We start from the raw sequence: 26,874 nt of genomic DNA, 5'->3' as shown, positions 1-26,874 counted from the left end.
AAGACCTGGGACAAGGTCATTGACTGTGGACTCAGGGAAAAGGGACTAAATAGGGAAGCTGCCAGACATTGAAGAGCATGGAGAGCCACCATTAGGTGACCAAGACCGACGCATGCAAGCATGTTGGAGCCTTCAAAAACAAAACAAAATGATTTTATTGAAGATTAATAGAAAAAGTGAAAAGAAATTGAATTTCTCCTCACAGCTCATGTATCATTGAAAGTAAACATTAAGCCTAAGTCATTCCATTGATGGAGCATTGCCAGTATGTGTGTGTGTGCGAGTTTGTGTGTGTGTGTACCATCAGACTCGCAAGTTCATGCCAGTCTGCCACAGCTCTTTGACAGGGGGCTGCTGTGTAGGTATATATGTTGAGCTTCATTCTGACCACAGTGATATTAAGGTCTAATTATATTGTATGTTTTAGAGAATTTTACCATTTAAGACAGTTGAGTATGGGATATGGCCATATCATTGAAAAATAATCACCATTACAGCGTTAGTTCACACCTATAATGGCGGAGAAATAGGTACGGTACTTGAGTCTAGGGTCATTGAGTAAAACAAACATTTATGTATTTTTCATTGTTACTCAGCCAATTCTGATTCGATTCCAATTATTGGATAATTTTTCCCTTTCGATACCGATACCAATATTAATCAGCTTTTGCTTGCCAGTTTATAGCTTTCTATTACACTGGGGGACAGAACAGTATGTGCAGAGTTAAGAGGATGCTTAGGTGATGAAAATGCTGGTGAGATGATAGGCTGAAGCAATTTGAACATGTGGAGAGAATGGAGAATGTGTGAGTATAGCTGGTTTAAGTGCTGTACTGGTATACAGTAAAAGTGATCATAGAAGGAACTCAACCTGTGCCAGTAGACCAAGGAAAACATGAAATTAGCTGCTGCAAAGAGACCCCAGGGTTAAGTGCCTTGACTGGAATGTTACGGGAGATTGTTCATCTTGGAAAACCACTATCAGGTGAAGAAGACAGCCTTGCAGATATTACTGTTCATAGTGTACTGTATAATGCCAGTCACTGATCTGTACATTTATTGTTGTACTTCTGCTGATACAAATAATTTTGTGTTGTAAGGTTACAGCTGTGTTGAATCTAAATGGGTATGCCGATTATGAATATTATAATGACCATTGGTCTGGTATTTAGAACACACAGTTGGAGTGATGGCCTTGCAGTACTGTATGTGTGAGTTTGATCCCCAAGAAGTGGCTTTTATTTATTTATTTTTTTCTTGTACTGCCATCATAATCATAGGCCAGTCACCTAGCTTATCTTAACCCTTTCTTGTACCTGAACAAATACTGTATTTAAAAAGGTATATAGCTATACTGTATATATTTTAAGAGCTGTCATGTGTTTGGTGACAGACGAGTAGTGGAGAGCTTTATGCAGGACACTGTCACGCCACAGCAGTTTTTTTACAAGTACCCCTGACAGTAAAGGGTTAAATGTTCTGGAATGTTGTTACCTAATCTTATACTTTGATGTGGTTATTACAGTTACATATAATGAAGTGGAAAAATATATACAGTATATGAATTTTAAAAAGGTTTTTGTTACGGTGGTTGGAAGAACATGTACAGTACTGTACAATGGTATCCACAGTATGAACGTTGTTTTATTTCAAAGTCTTGTGTTGAAAGCCTGAGTAGATATGCAAATTGTATAGAAACGTATAAATGGTGGTCTGATGTGTGTGTGTGTATGCCTTGTCCATAGATTTAGACTCCTAGAGTCGGCTGGAGGTTCTCTGATCCTGCAGGGCTACGAAGTACAATTTATCTTGATCTTGAATGGCATGACCTTTGATAGTCAAAACTTAGGCCTCAGCACTTCACAAGACAACTAATTTTATTTTTTAATGTATTTTTTCATTTTATTACCTCTGCCAATGAAGTTGGAGGAGGTTATATATTTACCCATGTTTGTCTGTCTGTCTGTTTGTTTGTACAGATGATACCTCCAAAAGTTATCTGTGAATTTTAATGAAATTTTGTGGAAGGGTGAGCCATGGGCCAATAAAGAATTGATTAAATTTTCGTGTGGATCCAGATCCTGTCTCCACGGAACCGGATCCAGATCCTTTTTAATGTCAGTGGCATGGGTGGAGGGATGTGCTCTCTGAATGCTTTCTAGTTGCTTTTGTCACACACTAAACACCGAATTGCCAGTTTAATCAAGAAATAGGTAAGGTGACTGTTTGAAAATTATTTGCTCATCTGTCAGTACAAATAGTGCCAGACAGTTGTTGTCTCAATGCTGATGCTTGAAGGTCAGTGTTATATATTTGAACACAAGCAAGAATTAGTAGGTTATACTTATGTATGTTTTCTAGGGAAGAGAAATATAATGTATTTTTATACTGTACTGTACACTTTTTACACTGACTTGGCCAAAACTTCCCATCTCTTCATCATGAGTGCTCATTTTTAAAAAACACATTAGCATTAGAATATGATGCTTGTCACAAAGAAATGCTGTGGAAAGGATGTAGTGCCATAGTGTGGTCTTTTTCTGCCATTGAGCTGTGTGAAATAAGCTGCAAAAGGGATAAAAATCTGAGCCAGGTTAAAGTAAAAAGAGTATAGGAATATCCAATGTTATCTGTAGACCGTCGAGATGAACCTGTGTTTCTTCAGTACAGTAAGACCTCACTATAACGGACTAATTGGGGCCCAAACCATTCCGAAAAACAGTGAAATTCCGATAAAAGTGACATCCGAACCTCCCCCTGCTAACCCAGACTTTTTCCGATGTATCAGAAATTAGTCCGGATAGCATGAACAGTTTTAAAACTGTTTTGACTACCTTTGCATTACTGTACTGTTATAACTTCACAACATTAATCAAATGGTATAGTATATATAATAATACTGTACTGTACACTGATAAACATGTCTTTTATTTATCTTATTGTGATGAACATAGCTGAAGTGGTCAGGCAGTCCAGACTGCTTCTGGCTTTATTGGACTTTTTCCGATATATAGGAATTCAGTCTGGTAGCTCTTCGAGTCCAGTAAAAGTAAATTCTGGTCTATTGAAGTCTGTTATATCGAGGTTTTACTGTATGTTTCGATGTGTCTAGCATACGTACTTGAGTGACTAAAGTTTTTCAGGTTATGCTCCATTGCTTTACTTATGAGATGGAGTCAAGCTTTAAAATGGTTAATGATACTGTGTGTGATTGGTCACGTGGCTTGCTTCACTGGTCATGCTGTTTTAATTTATCTATCTATCGCCAGACGCCTCAATCCTGTTTGGGGTGGCCACAAACAAATCTCCTCCAAGTCGCCCTGTCCCCCGCCATTTCACTGCCCTGCTCCCAACTCACACCCCCCTCTCTCATATACCTCTCCACCCCATCCCTCTTGTTATTTGTTTAAGAACCCTGTATTGTGGTATCTCATAGGTGGAAATCAGAGTTGGGATAGTGAAGATGGTGGTGGTGGTGGTGGTCATGGCAATGATGATGATGATGATGACGATGATGAGCAGCAGGAGCAGGAGCAGGAGGAAGAAGAGAAGGAGGGAGGAGAGGAAAGAAGAGAGGGAGGGGGAGAAAGAGGAGAGGGATGATGATGATGAATGAGGAGGAGGAAAGGGGGGGTAGGAGAGAGGGAGGCGGAGAAGGGGTAGGGGGATAATGATGATGATCATGAGGAGGAGGAGGATAGTAAGGGTAATGATGATTTAGGTTAATAGGACAGATTTACAGCAGCTCCAATACTTCACCCACTGTCTCAGGAGGCATAATAATAGTCGTGATGATTGATTTATAGACACTCGTGATTGCTTAGATGTGCGATTGCATAGGTGGCTAGGTGATAAAAGATACCAGCTTTGTGTAGATGCTCGTAGGCTGCTTACAGGTTAAAATCCAAAAGAGATGGTTGGAGGTCTTGGAAGGGGTAATACTGTGTACGGCTGTCCGTTTTTGCCTGTTACGTAATTGCCTTTGATTCTTATTCCTAAATTCTGTCCATCCCCTTTATTACTTAAAAATATGATGATGATGTGGGTAGAATTGCCTTATATATACAGTAAGTGGATCATACCCCACCTTCTTAGCTTTCTGCATTGGTGTACCTGAGTAGGCTATGTGAGTGAAGCGAAGGGAATGAGGGGGAGAGGGAGACCATGGATGAGATGGAGGTATGGAGTGGAGAGATGTATAAGAGGGGGGTGCGAGTAGAAGGGAGAGCAGCCAAATGCCAGAGGGCAGGGTGACATGGAGGCAGTTTGTTTGTGGCCACCCCTTATGAGATTCAGGTGACTGGCAATAGATAGATAGTATATATTTTTGTATTTATATTACTGTACTTGGCTTTCTTTTATGCATTTCCTTAACTCCAGAATTCCACTTTTCCTAGGGACTGGCTCAGCATACAGCAAAGGATAAGCGAGCACCCCGAGTTTGACCGATACTTCCTTCGCGTCAACGAGGACATCCACTGGTCCGAAAACACCGACCTCTTGGACTCCCCAGACACTCGTATACCATTCGAGGTCCTGGACTCCAACGAGGCAGAGACGGTGTTCAAGAATCATGTCAACGCGCTACAGGCAGAGCTGGAGATGAGGGAGTGAGTAGATGTGACAGGTGTTTGAAGTTGTGGATTAATGAGTGATTTATTTCCTTTTTACTGTGTCTCAGTTCAGTCCATTGCATTTATTAGTGAGAAGTTCTGTTAGTATGATGATGATGACAACGATGACATTAATGTTGATGACGATGGTAACAATGATGATGGTGGTGGTGATGATGATGATGATGACAACGATGACAATAATGATAATGATGATGATGATGATGATTGTGACGATGATATGATGACAGATATTTTGTGTGGTTGCATAGGTAAAGTGAGGGAATATTAGGAACAGAGATTTCCAAGAAAAACTGAAAGCTTCAGACAGACAACCCTTATTTCTGTCCTTGTGGTAAGTATTGTAATGAGGTAGGTAGATAGGTATTGTAGTAGATACAGTAATAATGTCTGGGTCTTGAGTAGTGGTCAAGAGTACATTCACATGGAGGTTTGTATAGGAAGAACTTATGTTGAAAGTAACCCTCCATTTAGCCTGACTGTGAAGGAGAAGTTTTAGAGTGAGTGAGCATAAGAGGGTTCCCTGATTCAAAGTAAAACAGACCCATAGCTCCTCTTATGGTTTTGTCTTATCCTGTGATGGGGAATGTTATTGTTCACCTGTTGGGTAAGTTCAGACTGGAACCTTGTAGTAGTTGGGTGGGGGGTGGGGGGGGTTGTGGCCACTTATACAGGTATGTCACTTAAGTATTTTCTGAATCTTAAGAAAAAGCTAAACACTCAATTTAGTACCTGTATTGATAAATAAGATTAGAATGTTGATAATAATGAAAACATTACAGTTAGTGTCCCATGTTTATAACCAGTTGTGTCCTTTGCATGGAAATATATATAGACACAATACCTGTGGAACCAATACTTCTCATTTGGTATACCTTTACCAAAACATGCTATAGGCCTTACACCTCACACATTGTGTGTTGTTGATACAGTATTCACTATTGGTGCTGGTTATATTCCTGCTGCTTCCAGTAATGCAGGAGATGTATTGAGAACAGTTACTGACTGTGATCACTCACATGAAGTAGTTTCACATCCCTCAACCTTGGCTTATGTCGTAGTCCTTAGTGTATGTTAAGTTTGTAAACATTTGTAGATGATACCCATGTTTATGGATGTTTACGGTGGCAGTACATTAGTATTCCTTACCATGTTTGGAATTACTGTATTACCACAGTATACATACTTCCACATTATGGGTATACTTTAGTAACATACCATATTGATCACAGTACATGTGCTGTGAATCAAGGTCATTGTTAAATGCTGATTGCAGTACACCATGTGGTAATAAGCTTCACTACAAGCTTTGCTTCACTTGTATTCCCACTTTTGCATACCAGTGCAGTATTATTTTGTTGATAGTAATAATGTATCAGACCAAACCATTGATTCAGTACCATCAGTGTGATGACATCTTTTCTACTTTGCTCTTAATGGTACCACAGAAATTTTATTTAGTTTAGAGAAGACCTGATAGTGAAGGGGTTATAAACAGGCTTCACTATTAGGGATCTTTTCCTAAACTGAGTCAGCTCCTGCTGGAACTGTATAAATAGAAAGATGTGATTGTATTGTAAGTGTACAATTGTGTGTGTGTCTCCACGGTAGTTGAGTAAGTCCTGCTGTATGTTCCCCCACCAACTAATCCTTCTCATTCCCTCCCCCACGCCACACCCAGGCTGCCCAGAAGGTACAGTGATCACCCTTGTGTGTGCATGAACCATATTCCTCCCCATTAGTACAGTACACAGCAGTTGCCTAACCTTTTAATCATCATGCTACATCATACAGTAGTAGTGTAGCTTAACTAAAGTTTTACAGAATGACTTGAGGTAGAGTTCATTCCATAATACTGTACTTATATTTTACTCCTTTTTCCGTATAGAAATTTAGTCAGTGTTACCAAGGAATTCACAAATGGTATGTCAGATGCTGCCTGACTTTTTTGTGGGAGTCATGGAACCATTTGAGTTTACATTCCTTCAGATTATGAGCTAAATATTGGAATAAATTCATGGTATAAGGTCACAAGGATTGATAAAAAATCACACTGACCTGCTGTCACAGCAGCAGCAAATACATTGTTTGACATTGTAATTAAAAAAAAAAAAAAAAAAAAAAAAAAAAAAAAACTATTCTATGTGGAATTTCTACTGTTCTGTGATTAAAAAGGACCTGTCAAAATCATCCCAAGCATTTACTCATGGAACATTTCAGCCATAAATACAGTGTGTGAAAAGTTGATGTTTGTAAAAGATTAACACATATATTATTGCAAGTTGAACACAAGTGCCAATGAAAGTTAAAATCAGGTATAGTATTTTGTATGTGGGGTTAGTTTTCAGGTGGTAACAATGAGTATGATAATTTAGAAATTGATCGTGATAGTTTTGAATACAAGTTTGTGTAGCAGTGGCAGCTGTTGATGGTAATACTGATATAGAAAAGAACATAATGATTCCCGGAAAGAACATAATATGCTTTCTCATTCAATAACTGGAGAAAGTCTTTATATGATGTGATGTATAACGGGTACAGTACCATCTCAACACGGATGGTAGGCAAGTTTCAGGTCCCTATACCTCAAAAGGGACAGTATGGGATCATGTACTATCACTTTAGTCGTTGTTTAGCAATCTTTACTTATTAGAGTTGATGATAATACTTACCATACTCTGTTTTATATGAGACTTACTGGTAGAGTATGATTAACAATGGATGGTAACAGGCAGCCCCATATTACCCCTTTCAAGTCATAGGGATCTGAGTTCAGGCTTCAGTGGTCCAGTATATGTATGGGTAAATTACTGGCTACTTCCCTTGGCTAGTCAACTGCCCATAAATGTACTAGATTTAGCCTAACCTCGGGTCCTTGTACTTTGTGGGTGATAATATTGGATTGGCCTTCACCATTTTACTGTAGTGTATTATTAGCCAGTGATAGAGTATGATTCTGTAGCTCCTCTTTGATCTGTTAGACTCATTTGTAGGAAACAGGTATTGGTAAAGCAGTTAGTGGTTATAGATCTCTTCATATGTATCTCTTATATATCTCTTTATATATGATTGCTATTTTATTGTAGTATTTGCTCTTGATTTTATACCTTTAACACTTCCAGTACACTAATATCCTGTTTTATGCTTGCTGCTGCATTGTGATGTTATTCATTTTAAAAAGATCCCTCATAATATAAGATTCGGACACAAGTGCTGTTAAATCTGTCACTGTGGGGGACCTTTTGTAATTTGAATAAAAAGGAAAGTCATTAGCAAGAGTAAAATAAACACATCATTGTACTGAATGGCTAGTGTACTTGTTTGTGGTATTGTGGCAGTGCATGATATGGTGTAAGATGAGAATATAAGTACTTTTAGCATTATATTATGTGGTAGGTGGTGGTGACCATCATCCACTCACTTGATGTAGTGTTGCCCATTTCTTCCTTAGCCCTTATCATTCTTTTTCTGTGCCTGCCCTCCTCTCTTCCTGTTTCTCCCATCTTTCCTGTCACTTTATTACTTTTCTTTCCTTTACAGGTGGCTTTACATTGAGTGACAAGCCAAATGGTTTCCTGTAAGCCAAGAAACCATTTACAACGCTGGGTGGTAACCATATAACCAAACCATACGTGCTCCCTACGTGTCAACAAGTGGGTTAGTGGAGGGTTAGTGCCCCTCCCCGTAAAACAAATAACTCAAAGTCAAATGGCCACCCCTTACGGGATTATGGCGTCTGGCAATAGATAGATAGATAGATAGCATTATATTATTAAAACATTGTACCTCTATTGCTAAAGAAGTGTGATAACGTACTCTCAGTTCCGTACACAACTCAAAACTTCCAAAAACTTATGATCTTGTGGATGGCACAGTGATGGAGGGTTACAGGGTTTGGTGGTTGGGAGAGAGAGAAACAGGTGAGAGCTTGAATTCTTTATTTTTTATTAATATTTTGTGTGTCTCTCCCATCCAACATTTCCATTAGTCACATTGCATCATCGGCAGATTACAGGGTTTACTGGATAACTCTTCTGATGTACTGTAATACTACTTTTGAATTAATTGTCTTACTGTATTTGAAAGTTACTGCATCATGAGGATTTTTATACAAGAATTGTATTGGTGTTGTGATGAGGAGGGGTAGACTGAGATAGCGTGGGCATGTGGAGAGGATGGAGGATGACAGTTGGGCACGGAAGGTGAGAAGTGTGAGCATCAGGGGTTGGATTGTGAGAGGCTGACTGAAAAAGGCCTTGGGTGATGTCATAGAGTGTGACCTTAGTGATATAGGATTGAATAGGGAGGCTGCCAGAGATTGAGGAGTGTGGAGAGCCGCCATTAGGTGACCAAGGCCGATGCATAGAAGCATGTTGGGGCTCCTGTTAGTGAAACTAAACAAAATAAAACTGAAGACATTTTTACACACACACACACACACACACACACACACACACACACACATTTGAAAGCTTTTTGAAATGTATTATGTATATCATCCAGTTGAAGAGGAAGAGGCAAGGGCAAGGAGTTGTTTAATTGCTTTAGGTATTTTCAGGCCATGTCAGGACAGTCCTATGAAGTTGTGTATAAGAGTCTACCCTGTCAATAGTGTGTGTGTGTGTGTGTGTGTGTGTGTGTCAAGGGGGGGTATGACAGGTTTTGATTTTTTTTTTTTTTTTTTTTTTTTTTTTTTTTTTACCCATCTAAATGTCTCTGAAAGTTTGTTAGCCATGTTATTGCTGTGGTTGGGATTGATACATGGATAGTGGTGGTACACAAACAGAAGAAGTATAGCTTGTGAATACAGAATGAGCACTGGTGATGTTGATGACTGATGAAAAGCTAGTGTTAGTGATGATGATGATGATGATGACAGTAGTGAAAAATGGTGATGGTGATGATGATGATGATGACTGGGAAAAAAACATGGTGTTGATGATGATGGAAAAATATAGTTGGGATGATAAAAACAGGCTTGAGATGAATTACTGATGCTGAAATGTTACAATGATGATGGTGAAGAAGATGATAAAAGCAGTGATGATGATGATGATGGTGGTGGTGAAGAAGATGAGAAAAACACTGATGATGATGGTGGTGATAATGGTGAAGAAGATGATAAAAGCAGTGATGATGATGGTGGTGAAGATGATAGTAATGATGGTGATTTAAATACTAAACACTGTGAACCTCCGACATGTATATTGGATGTTTTTCCAGGATGCGGGACAAGTTCAAACTCCTGCTGGCAGAGACCGGGTACGTGACTCCAGGCAAGAGACTGGACGAGGTGCGGGTGTTGTTCATGGGTCGGGAAAGCTTCGACTCACTATCTGAGGAGGACCGGCAGCTTATTTACAACCAGCACCAGCGGGATATCACCGAGAAAGCCAGACAAAACTTCCATGTGAGTTTGAGGGACTTTCTGTGTGTAATTTTTATGATTTATGTACCCTATTTGCTCATTTTCACAGTCTTTCTTTCTTTCTTTCCCTTGTTTCTCGACACTGTCTCCCCGTTTATTATAAATAGTAAGAGATAGATATTGGATGATGGTGAAGTTGGGTTAGGATGATGGTGCATATAGTTCAAGATCCCACCTACCCTATTTATTGGTTTGAAATAGATTTAGAATATTAATAGAGATTGAAAAATAGGAGGCAATTTGTTTGTGTCCACCTCTTACAGGATTAAGGTGTCTGGCAATAGATAGATAGGTAGATAGATAGAAAAATAGGATTGTTATGATGATGACAAAGCAGAGGTTGGAATAGGATCACATCAGTGGTAAGGATGATGAAGGTAATACTTATGTGTGATATATATTTTTTCAGGAGCTATTGCTAGAGCAGGCTGAGCTGTTCTACCACGTGAAGAGCATCGCCCCCACCGGCACCATCACCCCAGAAGACATCCGTGACATCACACAGACCCTACAGGAAGATAGCAGGTGACTTATTAATTGTATTTTATTCAAATAGCAGGTAACATGTTTTATTTAAATTTATTGGGGTGGCAGGTGACTTGATTATTGTATGGGGATAGCACGTGACTTATTTATTTTATTTGGAGTTATAATAATTGACAGTGATGATGATGATCATTTTTTAACAGTAATGACTGTCATGAAAATTGCTTCTATGATGTTTGTGTTTTGTCCACTGCCCTAAGTCTGTCTGTTTCTTTATTTGTTCATAGTCTGTGTTTCCATGTATATATCTATCTGTATATTTAATTATCTGCTTCTGGAATTTAAAACATTGATAATGTTTCAGATACAAGGCCCTGGACCGGCTAGAGAATGAGAGAACTTTACTTCTTTTGCGACACTTGGGTTTCGTCCACTGCCCCAAGCGAGAACACTGCCCCTCCTACCCCAACTGCATGGACTGCCTCATTGAAAACCTCATTGCCAGCAAAGGACCAAGGTGCGTTGGGGTTGCCAAGGTTGCAGAGGTTTTAAGTCACCTTGTTGTACATAGATAGGTAGCTTACTTATGAGTTAGGATTGAGTCTCCTTGGTTACTAGTCAAATCAACCTGCCATTCTGACATTTGGCCATTAATAGAGCTGTAAGAAGCTAGATATTTTGTCAGATAGAAGTACGTATACTGTAGTGTGATGCTGTATAACTAACTTGTCCTTGGTGCAGCAACAGTCGGCCTGGGTCAGGGACGTGGAGTGGTAAGAACGTTGGTGTGGAACCTCAGGTCAACCTGGTACTGCTGGGCAACCAGGGCCTGGCTGAAGACCTACAGAAGGTTATTAGGGTGAGTATACAGTACCATCATGTTAGTTAGATCCTTAGTACTTGTAACTCATTCCAGGTGGCTTTAAAAACCATGTAATGCCTCTTTATAATTTTTTTTTTCATTGTTGATGATGATTGATTGATTGATTGATGGTGACGATGATGACAGTGATGATAATGATGATGATGATGATAATTGATTGATTGGTAACTACTTTTTATTTTTTATTTTTTCCCTTCAGTCTGTATGTGAGGATGATGAGTTTGAGCTAGACAACCAAATCTTCTCCCTGGACTATCGTAGCATAGATGGTGATGTGTCCTTACCACAAAACTCCTTCAAGACTCCGGAATTTACTCCCCATGGTGAGTTTGTTTCACTCTCTCTCTCTCTCTCTCTCTCTCAATAATCACTTCATTCTACCACTATTTCATCGAGGTAGAGACATGTATATCGTCATAATGTAGCTCACTCTTGCTCATTCTTATGAAAATTTCCTCACATTTTCACTCACTCACTAACGTACTCACTCACTCACGCACTCACTCACCCACCCACCCACCCACTCACTCAGTTTCTTACCCACTCACTCACTCTCTCACCCACTCACTCACTCACTCACCCACAAACATTACCGTGCACTTTTACATATTTATTTGCATTTGTAACTTCATTGTTCCTCATTCTTTTGTAATTGTTACATTATTATCACTTTTTAATGCTGGATCATTTTATATATTCACATTATAGGTTCTTTCCATAGTATATAAAGTGGTATAATTGATCCCTATGATTATCTCAAAGCAGACTTATGTTCATGTGAGGTAAGGGTAATGTGAGTACTATATATATTAAGACAAGCATGTTACAACCAAGTGCCCTGTGATCTTTATAAGAAGCTGCATCATGATCTGCACCACAGTGTTTGTTGCGTACAGGAAGTCCTCGATATAAAGTGCCTTTTTCTTCACTATAAGGTGCCTCTTTCGTTCATATAAGGTGCCTTTTTCCTCAATGTAAGGTGCCACTTTCATCAGTATAAGGTACCTTTTTCCTCAACATAAGGTGCCATTTTCCTCAATGTAAGATGCCTTTTTCATCAATATAGGGTGCCTTTTTCATCAATATAGGGTGCCTTTTTCTTCAGCATAAGGTGCCTTTTTCCTTGATATAAGGTGGCTTTTTCCTCAGTATAAGGTGCCATTTCCACAACATACAGTGCCTTTTTCCTCAACATAAGGTGCCTTTTTCCTCAGTATAATGTCTTAATTACCCACTAAACCACCAGGCACCAAAATTTGGTTATATGGTTGCCACCCAGAGTAGTAAATGGTTTCCTGGTGTACAGGAAATCATTTGGCTTGTCACTTAGTGTCAAGTCACCCATAGGCAGAAGGAAGTGGAAAGAATGAAAGAGAGAAAGGAAGACAGAAGAGGGAGTGAACATTCAGATAATTGGGGGTTGCAGATACAGCACTGCTGTTACTGCCACCATATGAGTCTATTCAGCTTTGTACAACATGTCATAGGAAAGGGATTAATAAACCCTTACTGTTTGAAGTATCTCCTGAGGTGAGTAAAATTGTCTGGCAGTAGCAAGAATAAAACAGAAAATATGATATCATAGTGGAGTGTGTAAAGTTCCATTGCTGCCCATAAAACTGACTTGCTAGTTTCTGCCAGTATATTTTTCTCTGTCCACTTTTAGCCTTCCAGAAATTGCCGTCTCTCTCTTGATTACTGAGTTGTAGCAAGAGATGAAAACTAGTATGTGATATGTCAGAAAGAAATGTTATGGAAAAGATGTAGAGTCACAGCATTGTTTTGTTTAGACCCCGAGATGTGACACGAAAGTAACAGTACATAAGAAAGTGTTGTGGAAAGAATGTTCTGTAAACACACAGTAGTACTGTATGTTTACAGAACATCCTTTCCATGACACTTTTTTATGTACTGTTACTCTCATCACAATAAACAATACAGTAATTTTATGGAAGAAGTTTAGGTGTTTTAGAATTCATCAGCCAAGGTTTTGAAAAAGTTGAGATTCTAGAAAATATTTACCAAGTTGAGGTGGACAATTACAGTATAATTGTATGGATAAATTTTAGAATATTTTCAAACCCATTGGTGCCACCATTAGGTGATTAACGCTGATGCAGGCAATCACGTTGAATTCTTTATAAACCATATGAACATTTGTTGCCTTGTAACAAGGACTTCCTGTATGCCATTAGCCTGCTCCACCATGATAATGATACACGAGCACAATGCTAGAGCACTGAGGAGAGGCTGGGGTTGATGCTACTGTGGTCTTAGCAAGGATTGGAAGCAGTGGTTGAAGAAAATGACACCATGACCGCTTTACTAGGTCTTGGTGTGGTAAGGAGTGTGAAAGTTGTGAGGGACAGTCTGAAAGAGACTTGGGACAAGGTCATAGAATGTAACCTCATATGGGACTGAATAGGGAGGCTGCCAGAGATCGAGCAGTGTGAAGAGCTGCCATTAGGTGACCAAAGCCGACACATGCAGGCATTTTGGAGCCTTTATAAGCGACAGGATACGACATAATCTGTAGGCACTGGAGTTAGAGTTTGGACTGCTATCCTCCTGGACTGAGGTTCAATTCCCTCTCAGATCATAATAGATTTGTTGAGTTTTAGTGAAGGGTTTATATAAAGAGTTGGGAACTACTGAAATCATTTGAATATAAACACAATCCCAGATGATGATGATTGCAATATTGATGATGCTGATGATGCTGGTACTACCTGTAATGACTGATAATGTGACTAAATCATTTTCTCCTGTTATGTATGATCTGTTAAATTTACAGTTCATAATACAATGCTTTATTTCTCCAGATCCTTACAAAAAGCTGTTTTATTTAATACCAGGAATTAAATCACGTGTATCAGTTTTAAACCTGTCAAAATACAATGAAAAATTATCTGTATAATCAACAGTTAAACTAATGAAATGTACTGATGTTAAACCTGTCTTAATGGATTAAAAAGTAATCTTCTTATATGTCATCTAAACATTAAATTATTTAGTGTTAGTTTTAAATCACATTCTGTTTTGTTCTGATACCCATTGTGCCTCAAAACTTCTTAATCTTTGCATATTAACTATATACTTTTATGCCACTCTTCAGTCTAACTTCCTTGAACTACTGTATAGTAATAATCATCCTAACTCTGATCTTCATTAGTCATCGTCCTAACCCTATTTCCCGCTGTTTACTGGAGTGGGTACGATCCAGAAGTAATGACTTAAAAGTATCAAAGCTGAAGTATCAGGAGTACCCACTGATATGGTCCATTTATTCATTCCATCATCATTCAGTCCTTGTACATATTCTTGGCCCTTCCTTATGACAAACTGTAGTACTGTCCACTCGTGAGGCGTAGTTTCTGTGCACATTGCAGTCCTGCTGTTAGCTGCAGGGATGTTGTAGGGAGGGTTACACACCAAATGAAGATGTTGTCTCTGATGTTAAGATGGTAAAGCTTTGTTTGGCACGTGGAACAGGCAATGAAAATGAGCACACATGTGGAGGTTCTGTGACCCTGGGTGGAACAGCTGCAGTGTCCTCCTGGGACCCAAACCTCCTTATATTCTCCTGCACTTTGCTGTAGGAAGGACCCTCATCCAAGCATGGTAAGATGCTGTCTACCACAAGGGGATGCAGGATCCCTACACGGTGGATATACTGCACTGTACTTGTAGGATGGCCTCACAAAAACAGTTGCCTGCCTGTGGTTGACAGGTCTGTTTGACCAGACACACTAGGGTTAAGGAACAGCAGCATGAAAACAGTTTGCAATGACAGTTATTGTGCAGTCTAGAATCTAAAGTTCTGAATTATCAGTAGCAGGTCTTTGTTTGGTGTGAAACTCTTGCTGTGACTGCCCCACGGACAGGAGTAGTGAAAGAAGGTGAGCAGAAACTGTACTTCATTGTTGTACATAATATCAGATTTCTGTCTAATATATCTAATTTCTGCCTCCACACCCCTGGTCTCCTAGTAGCCACTGTCTCCAATTCTTGTAATCACAGAAGTCTGGCCTCTTCCTCTATGTAGCTTTACACTGTTATTGACTTGGTAGCCTCTGTAGTACTGACTTTTTCTATTGTCATTGTTGCCTCTACAATTTATTCTCTTCTCAGTATCTCCAGTCAGTTAATTTAACTTCAGAAAAGGCCTTACATTCTGAAAAGGTTAGACACAATTCCTATTAACCTTTTCAGATTGTAGGCATATTAAGCAGTTATTCTTGCCATGCCAAGTAGTTGTATTCAGTTAAAGAAAGGCAGTTGGTACAGTACTGAAGGGGTTACTGAATGATTTACTGCACAGTGAAGGTTTGCCAAGGGATGCTGAATGTGGCAATGCTCACCATCTTTGTATTACAGTTGTTGGTGACTTGTTTGATCTTTAATACTTGACATCTTAGCTCGTGATGTATGTATTCTTGCCGTGTGTAACGCCTGGTACTGCCTCGACCCCCTACACCTCAAAGGGGGATAATATGCAACAGACTACTGGATTTCCCACTGGTGTAACTCCAGGCGTTGTGTATGTTTTTATGTGTGGATATGTAACTTTTCCCCCACCATACCACTCACAGGGGTAGTGTGCGCATACAGCAATGAGGCGTCACTGGAGTACGTGCGAGAGTCCCTGGAGAAGTCCCTAGTGAGTCAGCTGGAGAGGGAGGAGTCCGCACCAACACCCCCAACCACGGTACTATTTGCGCCGGACCCAGACCTGGACCACAACACATTACAACACCTACATGACGAGGGAGCAAACTTGGCCGACAGGTAAGACTGAGCAGTGGAATTGTGTTTGGCTGGCTTAAGTTTGTAAAGACTTGAGATTTATGTTTTCACTGAGTTTTTTATGATTGAACTGCGTAATTTTGTGTTATATATATATATTTTTTTTTTGAAGGGGAGGTAAATTTGTGTTCCTTGTTTGATTTTTATAAGTTGTGTTTGTATTGTTTGTTAAGACTGAATTTGTGTTCTTGCTAAGGTTTTTTATGACTGAGCTTGGTAATTTTGTGATTCTTTGTTGGTCTGTGTTTGTTTGAATTTCTGGAAGCCACGTATGGGCAGCGCTAGTTTGTGAATATGTGTTTGTACTAAGTTTTGAAGACTAAACTTGGTAATATTGTGTTTTTTTTTTTTAGTTTTTGTTTGTCATATTTGTTTTCCCTCATGGTAAATTTGTGTTCGTTCATACTAAGTTTTTAAAGACAGAGCTTAGTAAATTGGTTCGTTTGTCTCTATTATGTTAATTACAATAAGTCATCGTGTTTCATATCACAAGCGTGTTGAGATAACTTGGTAAATGTTTGATTGTTCATCCAAGGTTTTTGAAGTCAAAGCTTGATAAATTTGTGTCAGGTTGTCCCCAAGTTTTTCAGAGCCTGACTGTGTGAAGGTATGTTTGTTTAGCCCAAATTTTTAAAGACCGAACTTGATATATTTTTGTCTGTTCATCCTTTGTTAAAAAAAAAGTAATTTAGTTTGTTTTTGTCATAATTTTAAAAAGGCAAGACTTAACCTCGGGCTCGTAAGATGCAAAGGGATAATATAGGATTAATCATTATTATTTTACTGCAAGTTCATAGCTTTATTTTAATTGTTATTACTATTACTGTTATTATTATTATTATTATTATCATCATCATCATCATCATCATCATCATCATCATCGTCATGCAGACCTCCTTTCACACCCCAGGGCAGGGTGAGGAGTAGCAATGCCCTGACAACCTAAGTCTGCCCAGTTCAATGGGCCATGGTTCCATTCACTCAGCATTATTATTATTATTATTATCATATGTGTATGGATTTTTTTTTTTTAACTTTGGTTGTCCTTCCTCTTCATTATCTGTTAAAAATATATATATATATATATATATATATATATATATATATATATATATATATATATATATTTCATTTAGTTAATTCAGAAGTATATTAATCTGGAAATGGAAAGTAAAATTTTAGGTTATGTGTTGGAGGGAACAGTTTGCTGGGTCCTGCCCTTTGGTTCCTTCTTCCTTGAAAAAAATATATAAATTCATTCATTTATTCGTTCATCATCTAATCATAATAATAATAAGTGCAATGTCATTAATCACCCAAGTGTTGTGTATGACGTGTGGAGTGCTATACATTCTTGTGTACATACATCTTGGCCTGTGCGTATGTTATTTTTGTCTGTCATTGCCTGTTTACTCGTCTGCCAGCATTAGCCTGCAATGATCTAGCCTGCCTGATGTGCACTGAATGTTGTTAGCCAGCATTTTAGGATTTATTTAGCCTAGCCTCAGCCCCCTACACCTCAGAGGGGGTAACTGTGGTATTGACTGCCACTGTTTATGTTATGGTATGTTATGATGCTGAGATGTGCACTGGATGTCATGGGCCAGTTTTTAGGGGTTTTATTTTTTTTGATGTTCCATGCAGTAAGTCCTTGCTATAAGTCCATTTTTGACATTATTATTTTGCTCCTAAAACCAAGGAAAATTATGAAAAAGTACCTATTATAATTCTGTTACTATTTATAAAGCCAGTTTGCCAGCCTTCATTCATTCATTCATTGCCAGACGCCATGTATCCCAAACGGGGTGGCCAAGGGCTCAGACTTCCTGTAAATTGCCACACTTGTCACTCAGTTCAAATGATGCTATACTGCCTCAGGGAATCCCCATACTGAGGTTGGCCATGGTACGGCTGATGTTTTCCATGGACAGGAAGCTAAACCAGGTGCCAGAGCCAACTAATTACTTCCCATCGGTTACTAGAAACTGTTGGGAAGAGAGAAAACTTATATGTATCAGCCATTATGAAAAGAAAAAGGATAAAGATTGTTTAATAAGCGTAGAAAAAGAAATTGTGTAACATAGGAAAACTTATTTTTAGGATACATCTGTGGTAAAAGAAATCTGTCAGAGTATAGAAATGGTTATAGTATTTTGAAACCTCCTTGGCTTATAGCGAGGACCGTCTGTATTTGTGCCGTGACGTACGATTCTAATGCTACCCTAAAATACAGTCCCCCTGGCAGCTTGCAATGCACCTTCATGGATGTTGGGCCTAGTGTGGGAGGCGGGGAGGGGCGCAGGTTCGACAGCAGCCAAGTCACCAACGCCCTGCGCTCCCTCATCACCAGCATCCAACACCGAAACAACTCCCTCAATATCTACAACTCGGCCGTCATGACCAGAGATTCACAGCCAGATATAAGGTACATGTGGTAGCTTTTGTTGTTGTATATAAGGTACATGTGGTAGCTTTTGTTGTTGTATATAAGGTACATGTGGTAGCTTTTGTTGTTGTATTACTACTTTAACAAACTAGTTATGGCCACTACCATGGCTTCTGAAAGGGGAATACACTAGAGACAGGTCAAGGGAAAGGGCCATGTCTTATCAACATTGTCCAGCAGAGGCATCATGGTGTGTTGGAGAAACGATAATTTGCAGTACAGTATATGGCTCTCCACACTGCTTGATCTCTGGCAGCCTCCCTATTCAGTCTCTTACCCGTGAGGTGACACTCTATGACCTCATCCTAGGTCATTTTTGGCCTGCCTCGTGTGATCTTACCCCCAACGTTCACACCTATCAACTTCCGCATCCACTTGTCATTCTCCTTCCTCTCAACATGCCCAAACCATCTCAATCTACCCCATCTCATCACAACACCAATACATTGAAGTCCCATCCTTCCTCTTAATTCTTCAGTCACAATTCTAGTCCCCCCCCAAACCACACATTCAAGGACACACTACACATCCATCTGATTATTGTCATGTCTGTATGTTTGAGCCTTCAAATGTGTGTGTGTGTGTGTGTGTGTACTGTATTACCTTACTAATAATATTCTTAATCTACTTGTGATGGTGATGGTGGTGATAATCAGTATAACCAATGATTCTTCTCTGTTTCAGAATAATAATGTGTATGTTGTGTGGTGATCCGTATTCAGTGGAGAATGTACTTAGTCCGTTGTTAAATCATCAGTGGTGTATGGTGACCGGGGAACAGTCCATCTCACTACAGACATTCCTAGGTAAGTATACAGTGGGTTTTGTTTGTTTATAGCTTTTAGTATATCCTTCTTTTATCCTTCTTTTGAGAGTAACATGAAGGATTAGGTGATAGTGATGATTAATATTTGTTGATGTCATTGTAGCATAAGAGAAAATGACGATATACCCCACCCTTTATTTCAGACGACTGTAAGCGTCGTGTTGAGGTGATAGTATCGTCTTATCACGGAGCCAACGCCTTCCGTGAGGAGCTGGTACACGGGTTTATCCTGGTGTACTCAACCAAGCGCAAGGCCTCGCTGGCCACACTCAGGGCTTTCTCTTCAAACATTCCTAATTTACCCATCCAGGTAGGAGTCAGGCATTAATTTGTTCTTAAATTGTGTTAAGTTTGTACACAGAAGAGAAGTCCAGCACTTTTTATTCTATCTATCTATCTATCCATTGCCAGACACCTCAATCCCGTTTGGGGTGGCCACAAACAAATCGCCTCCAAGTCGCCCTGTCCCCCGCCATTTCACTCCCCTGCTCCCAACTCACACCCCCCTCTCTCATATACCTCTCCACCCCATCTCTCCATCTCATCCTCGGCCTCCCCCTCCCTCTTTCCCCCTCCACCTCACTCACATACACTCTCTTCGTCAGTCTTTGACCCTCCATCCTCTCCACATGGCCAAACCACCTCAGTGTGTTCCTCATAACGCTTCCTATCACATCCACATCAACACCACAACGCTTCTTTATATCCTCATTCGTCAGCCTGTCTCTCCATGTGAATGCACAGGCTCCTCTTAAATAACTCATTTCCACTGCTCTCACTCTTGACTTGTGTCCTTCCAACAATGTCCAAGCTTCACTTCCATACGTTAGAGTTGGTATCACAATACTGTCATGTAGTAACTTTTTCACTTCCATGCTCACTTCCCTGTTTCTTATCACTGCTTTTAAAGAACCAGCAACCTTTCTTCCCTGCTGTACCCTTTCAAGCACTTCACCCTCCAAACCTCCATCCTTACTCATCACACTACCCAAGTACTTAAACGTACTCACATTTTCCAATTCCTCACCATCCAACCTCACTGTACATTCACTGACTTCACCTCTCTCAAAGACCATCACTTTACTCTTCCCTACATTCACCTTTAGATTCCGTTTCTTACACACTCTCAAACTCATCCACCAAGCCTTGCAGCTCCCCTTCATCTTCACTCAACAACACGGTATCATCTGCAAACAACAGTACAGGGAGTTTCCAAACACTATCCTCTCTCACCAGGGCCACTCCAACATCCACTACCCTACCTTGTACCTCTTTTATTCTCATATTTCATATATGTAGAAATGTGAGTGGCTGAATGGTGTGACTGTATGGTAGTTGTGTAGCTGCCATAGTCTTGTATATTTAAGTGCTTGATAGCAACGAAGGATTTGAGTGTTTGGTCCCTCACAAAGGAAGGGCATATGGTAACTGTTTCATACTTAAGCAAAGTTTTTTTAATAGAGATAATGTATAAGCCCTTCAGGAGGTTAGTGCAAGGTATAAAACTGCATCACTGTTATTATTTGGTACATCATAAACCCACCATTTTGTTAGGTACCCTTGCTCTTGCCAGTACACTATGTTGCATGAGATTCCTCAAGCACAAGAAATGCAGTTGATTAGCAGTACCTGTGCAGTGGCCAAAATGTCAGTGTGGCATTTCAAAGTAAATCACTTGTACCTAATACACTTTGTGCTTTTGAGAGGTCAGAATATGCAGTGAAAAGGCTGGTATAGCAACCCACAGTAATATTTGTCTTGGTAAGTTAGTTCCTGTTACATCAAACTGTCAGTATATTCTACCATTCCCTGCACACAGCTTGACATATACCTCACCACAATGTCAGATACGTGTCTATACATTTGTAGTATCCTTTTGTATGATTCTTTGTTATTTGAGTTTATGTCTTATGCTGGAACATAACATTTTCTTAAAGTGATTATCATTTAACACTAAAGTGGAACGCAACTTTTTGGTACAGTATGGTATGTAAGTATGTTGCATTTGAGTACTATATGTGTTTATTAAAAGTGTGGCGTTTGGGATCCACCCTGTTTAGTTGTAGTTAAAGTGAGGATGATGATGATGATGAGGAGGTGGAGGAGCATAAAGTCCTTTTTTTGTAATTTAGTTCAGGATAGTGGTGATATAAATTTTGATATTAGAAAAATACTCTCCATTGTAATTTTAATATGTGATGGAGTGTAGACATTTTGATATTTCAACGCAATTTTAAGATGAGTTATTTAGGTGGTTGCTTTAAAATCAGCACTAAAGACTTACGATATATGAAATGTTCTTATCCATATTCTACTAAGTATTGTACACAGGGTATTGGTAATGCTGGACCCAGGCTGTGTGAATATTTCTCTCTCTCTCTCTCTCTCTCTCTCTCTCTCTCTCTTTCATATTTTTTGTGGTGAAAAAATTTAGATCATTTAGGAGATTGAAAGATAAAACTGATATTTTAAAATCTCGTAATTCACATCTTTGAAACTGGTGATGGCAGACATGGGCAGCATTTATTTATTATTATTATTATTATTATAGTTATTATTATTATTATAGTTATTATTATTATTATTATTATTATTATTATTATTTAGGCAGTAGATGGTAAACTAATGATACAAATTTCTGATATAGTAGATATGGGCAATGACAGATGAGCTGAGTGACAGCATTTTTTAATTTGGAAATATTAAGTATTTTTAGGTACTCTACCGGATTGTAATAATGTATAAAGGAAAGTAATATACTGTATTTCAAATGTTCTTATCCACATTGTTATAGATATTGGTGATGGGAGAGTCGAGCAGCAAGGCGGCATTTTTTGGTTCAGATATTTTTCGCAGTTTTAGAGTAAGAATATTAAAGAAAATGTAAGATATTTGAGATGTTCTTATCAGCATCCTTGTAGTTATTTGTGATGACAGAAACTGGCAGCACGAGGACGTTTTTTTTGGTTTGGATATTTTTCATAGTTTTAGAGTTTAGGAATGATAGCGAAAAACTCAGATACTTCAAGTGTTGTTATCCACGACTTCTTAGGTGTTGGGGATGGCAGACATGGGCAGTGCGAGGACGTTTTTTGGGTTGGATATTTTTCATAATTTTAGGGTGTAAGAAATAATGAAAATCTCAGATATTTCAAATGTTGTTAGGCATGTCTTCATAGATGTTGGTGATGACAGACATGGGCAGTGGATCGGTGTTTTTTGGTTGGGATATTTTTCATAGTTTTAGACTGTTTGAATATTTTTAAAAATGTAAGATATTTTAAATGTTGTTATCCACGTCTTCATAGATATTGGCGATGACAGACACGGGCAGCGCGACGGCATTTTTTGGTTCGGATATCTCCCAGCAGCTGATAACTGAAGGTAATGCTATTGCCGACAGACTCCAGGCACATTTCATGACCTCCACTGCAACTTGCCAACAAAAACGTGAGTCCCATGCATGTATATCCTTCCTAGTTGCATCCTAAATACTTCCCTTCTCTACACACATTAACGTCCTTCGGAAAAAAGTTATTCCCTCCTGGCCAAGAAATGTACAGGGATGGGGTCTGTGAATGGACTTATGATTGATGCCTGGCATAACTTACCGGTGATTTAGTTTTCACCTTCACCTTCACCCTCATTGTCATCTTCATCTGCACCTTCACCCTCATTGTCATCTTCATCTGCACCTTCACCCTCATTGTCATCTTCATCTGCACCTTCACCCTCATTATCATCTTCATCTGCACCTTCACCCTCATTGTCATCTTCATCTGCACCTTCACCCTCATTGTCATCTTCATCTGCACCTTCACCCTCATTGTCATCTTCATCTGCACCTTCACCCTCATTGTCATCTTCATCTTCATCTACTTCTTCGTCTTAATCCTTGTTTCCACCTAAGAGATGAGGTAAGGTAGGATCTATGACCGTAGAAGGAGAAAGCACAAAAGTAGGAGAACTTTCCTCCTCCTCCTCCTCCTCATCCTCATCCTCATCCTCATCCTCATCATTATCATCATCATTATTATATGTAAGAGATGAAGTGGAGTAGGATTCTAAAACAAAGAATGAGATAACCAGAAAAGTAGAACGATCATCATCATCTCATTCATTGTCACAGTCATCTTCATTATTGCCATCATTACCATCATCCCAGCCCAGATTCCCATCCAAGAGTTTGAGTGAGATAGGACACAGATTCAAAGGAGTAGGATAAAAAGTATGAAATTCTGATGATTGTCGTTGTCACCCTTAGTTCCAGCCTAAGTGATAGAGTGAGGTAGAATTCAGACACCAGGAAGGAGATTGTACAGAGGTTGAATGATTATCACCATCATCGTTGTTATCATTGTCACAACCATCATCATCATCATCAGCATCATCGTCAGCATCATCATCATCATCATCATTCCACTCGTCATTCCCAGCTGTGAGATGGGATGAAAAAGGCTCCAGAAACAGTGATAGGGAATGCACAAAAATAGGGAAGCAGTTAGATGGCATGACAGTTTAGTGAGCCACTCTAGGATTCACACCTCATCCAACCCCTTAGAGTTAAGTTTTTGCAGTAGGAACACAAGACCAGGGAACATTCAGTTCTCCCCAGTCCTTATTCTTCCTAAGAAAAAAAGCGTAGTTACAACAGGGAATTTATCATAAGTTTATTTGCATATCTACGTCCAAGTCCTTGGGGCTGTACTCTTGATACGGAGAATGTGAAGGGAAACACAAGTCTGGTATTTTTTGGTGGTTGTTATATTGGTGAAATCTGGGGATAAGGTGTGTTTGTCCCCCCTGCCATGTTTTTGAGTAGTGATGGTTTGTTTTCAGCTAAGAACTGGGCCACTCCAATGGCTTAGCTAAGTCACGGTTATGCAAAATTCATGTGAGGCTTTATTTTGAAGTAGGAATGAGTCTGTGTAAATAGTCAATCAGCCCTCCATTCTGACTAAGCTTGGCCATCAGTTGAGCTGATAGTGACTAGGGATCTTTGTCAGGTTAGAACAAACATGCTATATGCTCTGTAATGTGGGATGCAGGCTAATTATACCTTATACTCAAAGGATATTCCATAAACAACAATCAGCAATTCAGAGCTTGCCCAAACCTTCACACACACTCCATTTTAAGACTATAGCCTTTACATTATCAGAAAACCAGATTACTATGTAGAGTTTGAAACCTTTTGTGATGCAATAAAAAATCCCAATTGACCATAACGAGAGAGGTAATGAGCCCTTTATTGCACTTTGGCACAGTTGCATTGGATGGAGATCAGTTTTGCACTGTTGTCCATGTTTAAATGAATTTACTGATTGTGTTCTTGTATATATGTCAGTGTTTAATATGAGGCATTAGGTCTTTCAGTATTGGGATGTGTTTTTACATCTTGATACTTTCAGATTTTTGCTGACAAGGAGCCTACATGTGGTGGTGCTGTGTTCCCTGGCTGGAGCAGGTGTATTGTCCACCCAAGAGCCAGACCTCCTTAAATTTCCCCCCGCTTCACCATGGGATGGACCCTGGTGAGGCGCTGTCTACCACAAGGGGGCGCTGGACCCCTGCACAGTGTATATACTGCATTGTCCTGTAGGACAGCCCCACAGAAACAGTTGCTTACTTGTGGTCGAGGGATCTGCTCGGCCAAACAGACTGTGGTTAAGCACCAACAACAATAACTTTCAGACTTGTGTTCAGCCTTGAAAAAAAGCCTCTTGTAGGTAATGGAGGTTGCTATCTAGCCCCTTCACTACAAGAAGTCTTCCCTAAGGCAAATAAAATAGTGTGGTTGTAGCAAGACTGAAATAAATACATCATATACAGTACTGAAGGGATAAGTAGAGCAGCTGACTTAATATCATCATGCTTTTTAAAAACACCTGTGTGTCACTTACTTTCTTTGCTTTGCTTGACATTTTCTTCCCACTTTTCTGTTCTGCCTCTTTGTCTTTGTTCTTCCTTTCTTGACTTTCTTTTCTCCCAGTCTTTCTCTTCCCCTTTACCTGTTCTTACATTCTCTTTCTCCTTCCTTTAAAATCTGCATTGTTTACTAATTTCTTTCCTTCCTCTTTGTAATTTTTTTCTCTCTCTTTCTCTCTCACTCTGTCTTGTTATCCTCCCTCAAGTCCCTATAATTTGAAGGGATTTTGTTACCCCAGGCTTGTCTGGACCTGAACCCAGTACACTGCAGACTGAAATTGCCCTTTTGCAGTCCACCATCCTCCTTTTGGGAGATAGGGAGGGAGTGGGGAGAATACAGAATTGGCTTTTATTGTTTCCTGTTGTCTATGGTGGCCTTAGTACATTGCCTTGCTTAGTGGCTTGTATGTTAGCCTCTTTAATATGATGACACTTTGACCGGTTTTTGTGGGTTAAGGAAGCTCCCTAGCACCTCTTCCTTACTAGTTTATTATTGGATATGGCTGGCTATTATCCTTTTGTATGTTATTTATGCAGAGTATGGTGATATTAGAATAAGTAACACACAGGGATGACAAGGTGCAACAAGCAAAATAAATCACATAGGAAGAGATGTTGGGGAGCTTCCTTAACTGACGAGAATAAAGGTGTCTTGATATAATTCTTGCTACGACCATTGATTTTATTCAGCCGAAGGGAAGACAGCTCGTATGAAAGGTGTTAGGCAGGTTCAGTGCTAAGTCCTGTATCTCTCCAAACCTGAATATAGTGACTTGACAGAAGCAGAAATTAAATACAGAAGACATAGTACTGTAAGAGAGACAGGGTGAATTATATGCTGAGCTACTTTTCCTGACTTTGTGAGACACCTGAACATGCTGATTCTTTCCTTATTATACGAGGCGCATGGTGGAAATGTGGTGAATCTCTAAAGGGGATTATTAGATTATTATTATTATTATTATTATTATTATTATGCAGTTTACTCTTTTTTTCTATGGCCTGGGATGGGAAGTGTGACAGACTTCATTGTTAGGCACATCACCGCATTTACGTCATCTGTTACAGGATGTCTTTTTATACTGCCCATGTTATCGCCAGACAGTTTTATTTCGGAGAGAGACTCTGAACTGGAGAAGGTAGATATAACTGTCATAACCCTTTCACTATAAGACATCTTCATGGAGTTAAACAAAATTGTGTAGTAACGATGAAGATTGGGATTAAAAATACAATATGTTGTTGTATTGAGGGGGTTAACCCTTAGTTGTGACATGTAAGTATAAACACACACACACACACACACACACACACACACACACACATACACACACACACACACACATACACACACACACACACACAAAGAAAAAGAAAAGGGAAAAAAGCCAATGACAGGTGACATGATTCAGTGTTTATAGGCAGTTGATAGTTTTA

At 39.4% G+C, this 26,874-nt stretch overlaps 1 protein-coding gene across 1 annotated transcript in view; it reads left to right on the top strand.

Annotated features, from left to right (window-relative positions):
• Nucleotides 1–26,874, top strand: part of RhoGAPp190 (Rho GTPase-activating protein 190) — a 134,232-nt gene that overhangs the window by 10,093 nt on the left and 97,265 nt on the right. Inside the window, exons 6-16 of the mRNA XM_080270388.1 lie at nt 4,398–4,610; nt 9,858–10,044; nt 10,472–10,587; nt 10,913–11,065; nt 11,290–11,407; nt 11,631–11,754; nt 16,024–16,219; nt 18,471–18,662; nt 19,368–19,489; nt 19,653–19,819; nt 22,818–22,959. Coding sequence (XP_080126514.1) covers nt 4,398–4,610; nt 9,858–10,044; nt 10,472–10,587; nt 10,913–11,065; nt 11,290–11,407; nt 11,631–11,754; nt 16,024–16,219; nt 18,471–18,662; nt 19,368–19,489; nt 19,653–19,819; nt 22,818–22,959 — 1,730 coding nt within the window. The remainder of the gene's footprint in view (nt 1–4,397; nt 4,611–9,857; nt 10,045–10,471; nt 10,588–10,912; nt 11,066–11,289; nt 11,408–11,630; nt 11,755–16,023; nt 16,220–18,470; nt 18,663–19,367; nt 19,490–19,652; nt 19,820–22,817; nt 22,960–26,874) is intronic.

Source organism: Coenobita brevimanus, chromosome 40 (genome assembly GCF_032717465.1).
Source record: "Coenobita brevimanus isolate Jiangsu-jjx chromosome 40, ASM3271746v2, whole genome shotgun sequence".
Lineage (NCBI taxonomy): Eukaryota > Metazoa > Arthropoda > Malacostraca > Decapoda > Coenobitidae > Coenobita > Coenobita brevimanus.
Note: the sequence above shows the minus strand (reverse complement) of the source record. Positions and strands in the feature narration are given on the sequence as shown.